This window comes from Saccopteryx leptura, chromosome 1 (genome assembly GCF_036850995.1).
Source record: "Saccopteryx leptura isolate mSacLep1 chromosome 1, mSacLep1_pri_phased_curated, whole genome shotgun sequence".
NCBI classification, from domain to species: Eukaryota; Metazoa; Chordata; class Mammalia; order Chiroptera; family Emballonuridae; genus Saccopteryx; species Saccopteryx leptura.
The window spans coordinates 372,629,918-372,642,347 of record NC_089503.1 but is presented as its reverse complement, the minus strand read 5'-3'; the positions used below and the strand labels follow the sequence as shown (position 1 = coordinate 372,642,347).

General features: G+C 42.2%; 1 protein-coding gene and 1 pseudogene across 3 annotated transcripts in view; one reads left to right on the top strand and one right to left on the bottom strand.

Moving 5' to 3' along the window:
- MMUT (methylmalonyl-CoA mutase) overlaps positions 1-12,034 on the top strand; it is a 45,063-nt gene extending 33,029 nt beyond the window's left edge. For all 3 annotated transcript variants that reach the window (XM_066359228.1, XM_066359229.1, XM_066359230.1), the window contains exons 10-13: positions 1,425-1,556; positions 4,202-4,349; positions 6,033-6,200; positions 11,218-12,034. In XM_066359228.1, the coding sequence (XP_066215325.1) occupies positions 1,425-1,556; positions 4,202-4,349; positions 6,033-6,200; positions 11,218-11,346 (577 nt within the window). In that variant the 3' untranslated portion in view covers positions 11,347-12,034. The remainder of the gene's footprint in view (positions 1-1,424; positions 1,557-4,201; positions 4,350-6,032; positions 6,201-11,217) is intronic.
- Positions 2,171-2,280, bottom strand: LOC136389833 (small nucleolar RNA SNORA28; annotated as a pseudogene).
- Positions 12,035-12,430: the final 396 nt, after the last annotated feature.

Below are 12,430 nucleotides of genomic sequence, written 5' to 3'. Positions count from 1 at the left end.
ATTCTAGCGCCTGAGGTGGAGGCCATGGAGCCATCCTCAGCACCGGGGCCAACTTTGCTCCAATGGAGCCTTGGCTACAGGAGGGAGAGAGAGAGACAGAGAGAAAGGAGAGAGGAGAGGGTGGAGAAGCAGATGGGCACTTCTCCTGTGTGCCCTGGCTGGGAATCGAACCTGGGACTTCCACACACTGGGCCGATACTCTCCCGCTGAGCCAACCGGCCAGGGCCAATGGTCTCCCATTATTAAACCTATCTTTCCTAGGTTTGCAAGGTCATTCTGGGTATGACTCTTGCCTGTCTCTATGACCTTATCCTACTTTCGTCACGTTGCTGGATCCTCAGTGTTCTTTGTTTTTAGAATAGAAAATGTGTTTTCTGCTTCTCAGAGCCCTTGCATGTAGCATTTCCCTTTTCAAATACACTTCCCCTATGACCTCTTCCTCATCATTTAGGTCCTATTTCAAAAGTTATGTCCTCATATCCTCAGTAGCTTTAAAATTGCTTTCCCAGTCACCCCATTCCATTTTGCCTATTTTAGTGTCTTTGTAATATTGTAGTGTCTTATTACCATATGAAATTATCTTATTATTTATTTGCTTGTGTATTGATGAGATGATAAGCACATATGACCAGGTACTTTTTTATTTTTATTTCGGTCTTTGTATCAGTGTATTTCTAGTCCTTACTAGTACTTGGCTCATATTAGGTACTTGTGCATATTGAATGAATTAATAAACAAATGGATGGGATATGCTAAAAGATTGAATTGTTTTTTTTAAGTGGGAGGAAGGTAGACAGTGAGACAGACTCTCTTATATGTCCCAATCGGGATCCACCTGACAAGCCCTGTCTGGGGCCGATGCTCGAATCAACAAAGCCATCCTCAGCTCCCAGGCCGATGCTTAAACCAGTCAAGCCTCTGGCTGCAGGAGGGGGAGAGGAAGAGAAGGGGGAAAGGGTGGGGGAGAGAAGCAGATGGTCATTTCTCTTGTGTGTGCTGACTGGGAATTGAACCCAGGACCTCCACACACTGGGCCGATGCTCTATCCACTGAGCCAATGGGCCAGGGCCAAGATTGACTTTTTAAAGAAAATGTCATGGGGAATCTTGCTCTTTGCACATTCATATTATTGTGATAAATTATCCAGTAGCCTTTAGATGATCTGTTTATAAGTTTTAGGTCAGTTACTTTTTTGGTTGACTAATGTTGAAAAGAGTTTACTATATATAAAGGCATCTAAGATCATTTTTTCTAAGCATTCTAAGGAAAGATACTTTCATGATGCAGTAAAAAAATTCTTTAGATTTTTGACAATCTGGTTTTTACTTAGGAATAAACTATGTCTATTTACATTGACTATTAAGGTAACTAAATATTTTTACCTCAAATAATGATATTAACTAATCATCCTTGTAATATTTTAGATGTACAGTTGGGGAAATCACAGATGCCATGAAAAAGGTATTTGGTGAACATAAAGCCAATGATCGCATGGTGAGTGGAGCCTACCGCCAGGAATTTGGAGAGAGTAAAGAGATAGCGTTTGCCGTCAAGAGGTAATATATGAGATTGCTGAAACCAGCGTACCATCTTTTCCGTTAAAGCAATCCCTGTGAATCTACTGCAGGCTTAATTTTTCACAAACCTCTTGTATATTATTTAAATTGGTTCCTGTTAGTCTAAACATACTGCTCACAAAAATTAGGGAATATTTCAAAGTGAATATGAAGTGATAAAAAAAACAGTTGGTTTATTTTTTATTTTTTAATTTTTTTTGTATTTTTCTGAGGCTGGAAACGGGGAGAGACAGTCAGACAGACTCCCGCATGCGCCCGACCGGGATCCACCCGGCACGCCCACCAGGGGCGATGCTCTGCCCCTCCGGGTGTCGCTCTGTCGTGACCAGAGCCACTCTAGCGCCTGGGGCAGAGGCCAAGGAGCCATCCCCAGCGCCCGCCTGGGCCATCTCTGCTCCAATGGAGCCTCGGCTGCAGGAGGGGAAGAGAGAGACAGAGAGGAAGGAGAGGGGGAGGGGTGGAGAAGCAGATGGGCGCCTCTCCTGTGTGCCCTGGCCAGGAATCGAACCCGGGACCCCTGTACACCAGGCCGAAGCTCTACCACTGAGCCAACCGGCCAGGGCCAGTTGGTTTATTTTAATTTTATTTTTTACATGGTCTAAGTCTATATAAAAGTTTGTCTCATGGAAGAGAGAGTACCCAAATAGGTTAGACTTTGTTACAATAGCAAGCTCAAATTGTGTCAGTTTTGCAAGATTTATTTTTTTATTAAACCAGAACATCAGAAAAGCAGACAGCAAATCAAAGAAAGTTGTTTGATTATGCAAATGAGGTACAAAACCAACTTTTATTTCATTGGTGAAAATGCACTGTACAAATGGCTGAACGCACTGGAATATCTGCATGTTCCCTGATCCCCTAATTTTAGTGAGCAGTGTATGAGTTCCTAACTTTACTAAAATAACATCGTGAACTTTCACCATAGTCAGCTTTAGTAGCTTCTCGTTTCAAACAAATGTTTGTTTAACTAACACTGATACTGCTTCATGTCCTCCAGGTGTTGAATTTCATTCTCCTCACTAAAGTACACTTTTATATTTTCATTGTCTAATTGCTCAGATAATTATAAAATCTTAATTTTTCTATTTGAAAGTAAATATTTGGTTGCCACTTTTATGCATTTATTAAACTCAGTCCTCACTGAACTGACAGTGATACACTGTCAAATACGATTTAGAAATATAAATTGATCATACTTCTCAAGTATAAGAAATAGCTTCTTACCTCACCAGGCCATGGCACAGTGGATAGAGAGTCAGATTGGGATGCAGAGGACCCAGGTTTGAAACCCTGAGGTCACCAGCTTGAGCGCGGGCTCATCTGATTTGAGCAAGGTTCACCAGCTTGAGCCCAAGGTTACTGGTTTGAGCAAGGGTCACTTGGTTTGCTGTAGCCCCCCAGTCAAGGCACACATGAAAAAGCAATCAATGAGCAACTAAAGTTCAGTGATGAATTGATGCTTTTTATCTCTCTCTCTTCCTTTCTGTCTGTCCTTATCTGTCCTTCTCTCTATCTCTGTCACATACACACACACACAAAGAAATAGCTTCTTGATAACTGGCTTTCTCAATCTTTGTGATAGATAAATTAATTCTTTTATGTCACTACTTATAAATGAGATAAATACCAAAACAGCTAAAGTAAAAGTCATTAAAATGGAATACTTATTTTTCTTTTGTCAGAAATAAATATAGTGCTATTTCTTTTTTTTTTTTTTTCATTTTTCTGAAGCTGGAAACAGGGAGAGACAGTCAGACAGACTCCCGCATGCGCCCGACCGGGATCCACCCGGCACGCCCACCAGGGGCGGTGCTCTGCCCCCCAGGGGGCGATGCTCTGCCCATCCTGGGCGTCGCCATATTGCGACCAGAGCCACTCTAGTGCCTGAGGCAGAGGCCACAGAGCCATGCCCAGAGCCATGCCCAGCGCCCGGGCCATCTTTGCTCCAATGGAGCCTTGGCTGCGGGAGGGGAAGAGAGAGACAGAGAGGAAAGCGCGGCGGAGGGGTGGAGAAGCAAATGGGCACTTCTCCTATGTGCCCTGGCCGGGAATCGAACCTGGGTCCTCCGCACGCTAGGCCGACGCTCTACCGCTGAGCCAACCGGCCAGGGCTAATATAGTGCTATTTCTTGTGGGGTATAAATTTATTGATTTAAGTGAACAAGTATTCTGATTACATGTTATTATAAGACACCACATCACAGTCAGCTTCGGGGAGTTGACCCTTGTGAAAGGTATTTGGACAGTTCAAAACAGCTGGTGAGTCACATATATGTATAACTCTGAAAGGCACTTTTTAAGTTTATATCTAAATATTTCCACATCCTGTACTCTGGAGACGGGCTTAGGAAGGTAGAAAGTAGTCATTTTCTCACCCTGCTCCGCTGTGATGCTCTCAGTGTGGTGGGCTACAGGCTTAGCCGTCTTTCAGACTCCTTCAAGGCAGAGATGGGGAACACACCCAGGCTCTCCTGGAGTTCTCAATGTAAAATAGGGATGTTAACAAAGTAAACAGATTGGGTGTTTTAAAATAAACTTGAAAGATTTACTGTGAATAAATTACAGGTTTTGTATCCTACCTTTGAACAATTAATATTTAACTTATATTTTAAAATGTTGCTTAGGGTTCATCAATTCATGGAACGTGAAGGTCGCAGACCTCGTCTTCTTGTTGCAAAAATGGGGCAAGATGGACACGACAGAGGAGCAAAAGTTATAGCTACCGGGTTTGCTGATCTTGGTTTTGATGTGGACATTGGTCCTCTTTTTCAGGTACTGAAAATTGGGAATTTCAAAAAATATGTCATAGCTCATGTTTCTTTTTTGTTTGTTTGTTTGTTTGTTTTTAAATCAGTGATAGGAGGGGAGGCAGAGATAGATTCTCTCATGCTCCCGACTGGGATCCACTTGGCAACCCCTGTCTGAGGCCGATGCTCTGCCCATCTGGGCCCATGCTCGCAACAGAGCTATTTTTAACACCTGAGGCGGAGGCTTCACGGAGCCACCCTCAGTGCCTGGCCATGTGCTCAAATCAACTGAGCCATGACTGCAGGAGGGGAAGAGAGAGAGGGAGAGAGAAAGAAGAAGGAGGGAGAGGGGCAGAGAAGCAGATGGGTGCTTCTCCTGTGTGCCCTGACTGGGAATCGATCCCGGACATCCACAGGGCAAGCTGATGCTCCATCACTGAGCCAGCCGGCCGGGACCTCGAGCCCGCGGTTGTTACAGGGATGGGGAAAGGAGGGTATTGTCCCTGTCCAAATACCTTACTAGCTTTTGAGTCACTGGGGTTCTGTCTAGTCATGTTTCTGGCTTTTGGCTGCTAGGGCCCTGTCCCTTTCACCAGCTTTTGGCGCATTTGGACCCTGTCTGTGCAGCGCGCTTGGTGTAAGAGCGTGCCCTGCATCATCTTAGTCTGTGCCAGGGACTCGGCCGTGCTCCCTGACTGTGGGATAACTGTGACGGAAAGTAGATGTGGTCTGGGGTAGCTCAGTCCATAACTGAGTACTTGAAAATGTCCCTTAGGATTGCTGTATCCTAATCTGGTTACCACTGAATCCTTCATCATTTTGTTTCTTTTTTTTCTTTTTTTTTGTATTTTTCCGAAGCTAGAAACAGGGAGAGACAGTCAGACAGACTCCCGCATGCGCCCTACCGGGATCCACCCGGCACGCCCACCAGGGGGCGGAGCTCTGCCCCTCGGGGGAGGGGGGTCACTCTGCTGCGACCAGAGCCACTCTAGCACCTGGGGCAGAGGCCAAGGAGCCATCCCCAGCGCCCCGGCCATCTTTGCTCCAATGGAGCCTCCGCTGCGGGAGGGGAAGAGAGAGACAGAGAGGAAGGAGAGGGGGAGGGGTGGAGAAGCAGATGGGCGCTTCTCCTGTGTGCCCTGGCCGGAAATCAAACCCGGGACTTCTGCACGCCAGGCCAACGCTCTACCACTGAGCCAACCGGCCAGGGCCTGAGTCCTTCATCATTTTGGTCCACATAGTGCTGTTAATTTAGTGTCTCCCTGGGAGAACTGGGAGCTTCATAGCCTGCCCTCTCGCTAACATCACTCTTCCCGTCTATTTGAAAATCTAAGATTCACTTTTAAAACTACATTTTATATTTAATCTTTTACTTCTTCATAGATACTTTAACAGGTTGCCTTGCATTGCACAACTCAATAAATGTTGATACGGAAGACAACAGATACATTTTTTTTTAAATCATAATGAAGAGATAATATATTTTGGTGTAACTTAAATCCAATCAATTCTAGTGCTAGAGGCAAATACAGCGCTGGTGTTTCTCGCCTCAGTAGGATGAGTTAGTGTTTATGGTTTGAGAATGATGCAATACGAAGCTCTGTTTACTTCAAGACTTTTAATGAGTAAAACTTGGAAGGTCAATTAAGAAGATAACTGTTAAGACACTTTTGGGAGTAAGTGATGGTCTCTCTCCCTAATTGTTCAGACTCCCCTGGAGGTGGCCCAGCAGGCTGTGGACGCAGACGTGCACGCCGTGGGCGTGAGCACACTCGCTGCCGGCCATAAGACCCTGGTTCCTGAGCTCATCAAGCAGCTGCAGTCGCTCGGACGGCCAGACATCCTCGTCATGTGTGGGGGCGTGATCCCCCCGCAGGTACCGTCATCAACGTGTTCTCGTGCTGGGAGGGGAACCCTTAGTGACAGTCGCTCATATGTCGTTCTTTACCCCTTTCCTGAAGGGAAATCTGTTGTAGATTTTGAGCCAAATTATTTTCTGGTGATTTTGCTAAGTTCTAAAAAGTCCAAAAGTCGGCAATGTTGTTCTCTATGCAAGCTATATATTATTAACTCATTATGTGTAATTTAATTTAATAACTTATAGAGCTTCTATGAGAGAATTATCTCCTTGCAGACTAGTAACCCAAATAGAGATCCACTTACTTTATAGTCAGTAAACAGTGATGGAGGAGCAGAGTAAAGTAATAAAATCTCACAGCTGGAACGGAGGAGAGTGGTAAACACGCTGATCTGTCACCAGAGACGTAGTGCGCACTCCGTGCAACCAGAGTAAAGTGAGTCCTGTCGTTGGTTTTAGTGTAGCTACCTTGTCTATTTCTTCCGTGTTCCCATCCCTAAATGCTGCCCTCACTCAGGGCTGTATCAGTTACATGGTCTGATTAACCCCTTTTTACTAAAGATAATTTGATGGGGGTACAGTTTTCTTCGAACCAAAAATATCATATTTCAGATGTGAATGGAATCAGCCTGTCTTGAAAATTATTGACTGGGGAAGAGGTAGATTCTTGAACAAAAATGGGACCGTCTTAGCAAAGGAGAAATGGATGCTGGGTAACAATTAGTGATGACAGTTAATTTACTAATGGGGATACCTTCCACATATTACCTTACCTATCACTTAAAATAATTAGTTAAGACATAAATTGGGTCTATTTCTAATCTAATTTTTAATTATGTAAAGTTTTTTACTGAGAATGGAAAAAATATTGAGGTAGAAGAACTGTGAATGAGATTGCTCTAAGTAAATGATTTATAGACGCTACAGAGTCCTCACCAATATAGCAGGAATCTCTCATTGAAATGTGATCTGTGTCCAGGTCTACAGTTTTTTATCACTATTACAACTAGGAGTATAATATAGTGACTTTACATACTAATAATGAAACGAGAAAATACATATGTATGAGGTTATGAGATTGGTAATAGCAAACAAACTATATATTATTTATTCTTTCTAACAACATCACTTAAAGGTGAGATAGTAAACTTAAAACTTTTTGTTAACATACTTACCTATTTTTTCATAAATATAGTTTACTGTTTGGGAATATAAAGAGCTTTTATTCTTTATTGCTATCTATCAATGGAATAATTCTATCCACATTGCCGTTTTAGAGACTATAATATTTAAGCTCTTGGGCATGATGTTAAAATTCTAGAACCAAAATAATTAGCTAGCAGAAAGTATGAAATTGAATTATGAGTTGAGAAAAAACACAGGCCTGTTAACACGAGTAAGCTGACATTTTCAAGAAATATATTTTACACCAGTAGTATTAGCTCTCTGGGTACTGCAATTCTTTGGAATATCTATAGGTGTTGCTGTATTTTATTCCCCATGAGTTTAAAGACTAAGGATCATTTTCAGACATGACACACCTGAGTGTTAATATGTGTATCCTTTATGATACAGCAGTCGGCTCCCATGCATTTTTCTTATTTGTTTGCAGTAAATATATAAAATGTTATTACTTGATTGAAAGATGCTTAGATTTTAAATTAGATAGCTCTGCTAATATGGTGGTTAATCAAACATTTAGCCACGGCCATTGTGGAGCTTAGTTTTTGCAGCCTAGTTAAGTTAATGTGTAACCACCATCAGGATCTTCTAACCCAGGGGTCTCCAAACTTTTTACACAGGGGGCCAGTTCACTGTCCCTCAGACCATTGGAGGGCTGCCAAATACAGTGGTCCTCTCACTGACCACCAATGAAAGAAGTGCCCCTTCCAGAAGTGCAGTGGGGGCTGGATAAATGGCCTCAGGGGGCCGCATTGCGGCCTGCGGGCCGTAGTTTGGGGACGCCTGTTCTAACCCTTTAACAACAGTGGCTTCCAAGAATTCTAGGCAACATTAACAGCCTCATGGTGCTTACTTTCATCTGACACAGGCAATGGGATATGCCTGGCTGAGCTCAGTGGAGGGCATTTTACAATAACTTAAAAATTTTTTTAAATGCTTATTCTATTAATTTTAGAGAGAGGAAAGAAGGGAGAGAGAGACAGGAATATCGAGCTGTTCCTGTATGTGTCCTGACCGGGATCAGACTGGCAACCTCTGCTTTGGGAAGATGCTCTAACCAACCGAGCCATCTGGCCAGGGCCAATAATAACTTTTTATTTAGAAATAGTTACAAACTAATAGATAAAGTACAAAATGAAAATAGTACAAAGAACACCGGTATACCCTTTCCTCAGATTCACTTGTTTCTGACATTTTATCCTGTCATTAAAATACATTTTACAGGCTCACGAAAGGTTTAGGATAAGTCAAGGACCCTTTCTCCAGTTGCAGTTTCACAGTCTTCTCTTAGTAGAGTCCTCCATTCTAAATCCATAACTCAGACGCCAGAACAATGGTACCCAGCATTATTAGGAAGGATAGAAGAAGATAACGTATCGATTTGACCATCCCCACTTTGAAGATAATTGTTAATTACATGTTTTATCAAGTTTTCTTGTGAACTTTTAAATCTATAGCATTGCCCGAGAATAATGACATTTTGAGTGACTTTACGTACCACATGCTAAAGACACAGAGATGATTAGACATGATCTCTGTCTTTAGTAGTTCACAGAGTAGATGGAGAAAAGTTCAGAAAGATGTGTTAAGTGCCATCGCAGAATTATAGTATTACAAGAATATTATAAGGAAATAATAGAGACAGAAAAGAAATAGGGGATAATAAGCATGACCGTGTAATTTATCATCCAGATATAATGACTTTTGAGAATGAAAATTGTTGCCATTAAAAAGGATTCTGCAAAAACCAGAGAGTCTGATTTAAAAATGGGTCCATTATCTGAACAGACATGTTTCCAAAGCAAATATACAGGTGGCCAACAGGCATATGAAAAGATGCTCACCATCACTAATCATCAATGAAGTGCAATTCAAAACTAGAAGGATGTGTCACCTCACACCCGTTAGAATGACTGCCATCAAAAAGACAAGAAATGACAAATGTTGGCAAGATGTAGAGAACAGGGAATCTTTGTGCACTGTTGGCGGGACTATAAATTGGTGCAGGCACTATAGAAAACAGTATGGAGGTTCCTCAAAAAATTAAACATAGAACTACCATATGATTCATTAAGTCCACTTCTGGGCATTAATCTGAAGAAAACGCAAACATGCACCTCCATGACAATGTGGTATAAATACACAGTGGAATATTACTCAGTCACAAAGAATTGCGACAACTCTTGAGGATGTTATGCTAACTGAAATACGTCAGACAGAGAAAGCCAAGTACCTTATGATCTCACTTCTATGTGGAAGGACAGATTGGTGATTGCCACAGTTGAGGGTGCTGAAATAAATAGGTGAAGGGAGTCAAAAGGTACAAACTTCCAGTTCTAAAATAAGTAGGTCATGGTGATGTGACATATGGCAGGGTGACTGTAAATAGTACTGTCTGCATATTTGAAAGTGAAGTTCTCAAGACACACACACAATTGAGTAATTCTGTGTGGTGATGGGTGTTAGCTGGAACTATCACGGTAATCATTTTATAGTATTTATAAATGTCAAATCATTATGTTATGCACCTGAAACTAATGTTATATGTCAGTTATACCTGACTCAACAAGAAAATGGCTCATGAGAATAGAAAAGGGTGCTGCAGCTGACGCAGGCAAGCCAGAATGCCCTGGAATAACAATTGCTCAGCAATTGAGGGTCAGGGCTCTAGAGTGTGCCCTAATCTTGATATTCTAGCTCTAAACATTCCAACATTGAACCAGCCTAAAGCTTGGACGAGTATTTATGTCCTGGGAATGTTTTTACTCAAATTTTGACTTTGTTAAAAATAAACTAATGAACAGCAGCATCAACAATAGAATTTTTTTTTTTAATTTAGAAATTAAAATTAATGGGGTGAGATTGGTCCAGAGGAAACACAGGCTTCAGGTGTACATTTCCATGGCACATGAACAATCTATTGTGTGTGTACCCAGCACCCCGAGTTAAACCGCTTGCCCCCCATGTATTTGGCCCCCGGTAGTCCTCCCTGCCTCCCCCTGTTGATAACCACTTCACTTTTGTCTGTGTCCCTGAGTCTCAGTTTTATATCCCACATGACGTGAGATTATATAGTTCTTAGCTTTTTCTGGTTTACTTACTTTGTTTAACATAATATTCTCAAGGTCCATCTATAATAAGAGAATTTTTCAAAAGTGAGCTAATCTTCATTTATAAAAACCTACATTTTTCGCTCAAGACACACTTTTTTCCTCTCAAAAGTGGAGGTGAAAATGCTTGTGCATCTTATTGGAGCAAAAAAATATGGTATTTTATTAAATATTTTAACACACCATTTGTTTCAGAATATCTTTTTTCTTATTTTCCTCCTTAAAACCCCAGGTGTGTCTTATGGCCAGGAGCATTTTATAGCATGAAAACTAGCGATAATTCCATCATGAAGCCCAATTCAAAGTACCACCATTCACTAGCTGCAGACAAATGCCTTGGAGAAAATAAATAGCCTTGTAAACTCAAAGCTATACTGTGACACTAAATTTAACACAAATAATGACAAGTAGTGGGAGCTTAGGTGGGAGGAGATTGTGATTTGGGGCTCCAGTGTTCCCAAGCAGTGGCCCGGTAGCTCTCACCACAGACGCCGCCTCGGGGAGTTTGGAAAGTGGCCGAATGTGTTCTGTTCTTTCAGTGACGGAGTGGAAAGGTGGTGCTGGTGGCTGTTGGTCCCAGTCAGGGACGAGTTTTTCATCCCCAAATGCCAGTTGTGGACCAGATAAGAAAGTTTGGGGCATTGGGGACAAAGAAGGAAAAAAAGGCAAATATTGGTCTTTTGTTTTGTTTCCTTGAAATTAAAAATATTGTTTGTATTAATTAAACATTTTTTTTCCAACAGGATTATGAATTTCTGTTTGAAGTTGGTGTTTCCAATGTCTTTGGACCTGGGACTCGAATTCCAAAGGCTGCTGTTCAAGTGCTTGATGATATTGAGAAGTGCTTGGAAAGGAAGCAACAGTCTATGTAACATCTTGTTTTTGTTTGAGCTTTTTTCTAAAATAGTCTCTCAGTGATGATCAAGGAAGATATTTCCCAGTAAATTCAGCACCTGGTGTATGCTTTCCTGAAGGCTTTACTTTAAAATACCTGACTTATAAGAATGTTGTCATGCTATAGTGTGTATGTATAGTTTCACTTTAAAAAAATTGTCCTCAAAAGCTCTCAATAACACATGCTCATTACTTTACCAGAAACTCTAGAGAAAGGTATTCGTTTAAAAAATCATGACCCTCGGGCTGGCTTTAGCTCAGCAGTTCCTTCAAGTCAAGTTCGCTTGTTAAAAAACCATGGCCCTGGCTGATTGGCTCAGCTGTAGAGCGTCGGCCCAGCGTGTGGAAGTCCCGGGTTAAATTCCTGGCCAGGGCACACAGGAGAGGTGCCCATCTGCTTCTCCACCCCTCCCTCCTTCTCTCCCCCCGCCCCCACCCCATCTCACAGCCATGGCTGGATTGGTTCCAGCACATTGGCTCTGGGCGCTGAGGATGGCTCCTTTGCGAGCATGGCCCCAGATGGGCAGAGCATTGGCCCCAGATGGGGGTCACTGGGTGGATCCCAGTTGGGGTGCATGCGAGAGTCTGTCTCTCTCCCCTCCTCTCACTTGGAGAAGAAGAAAGAAAAATAATAAAATTATGATTTTTTGAACTCTTCCTTATAAATCTATTTACTTTCTATTTTAAGAATTAAATTTTACCTTAAAAAATCTGACTAGTTCTTTTTTTAGTTTAGTGTTATACTGACTTGTGCACCAGAAAATAAAATCTGTATATGAATAAAATAGTTACATCTATCTTGGAAAAGATACTGGGAGCTTATTTATGTAGGGACATATATTGTGGTTATGGTTCTCAGCCAAGTTCTGTTGGGCTTAGCGGTCAGAGTGTTAAGTCAGACCCAGGGTTGGAGCAGGAGGGAGGCGGCAGAGTTACTTCCCGTCTGACTGCTCTCTTCCTGGGCAGGACACGTGACCTTATTGCTGGGCGGGGCTCAGGACCTGGGAGAGTGGGGATTTATGAATACTCCCTCTCCATTGACAGATGAATGGACAAATAAAA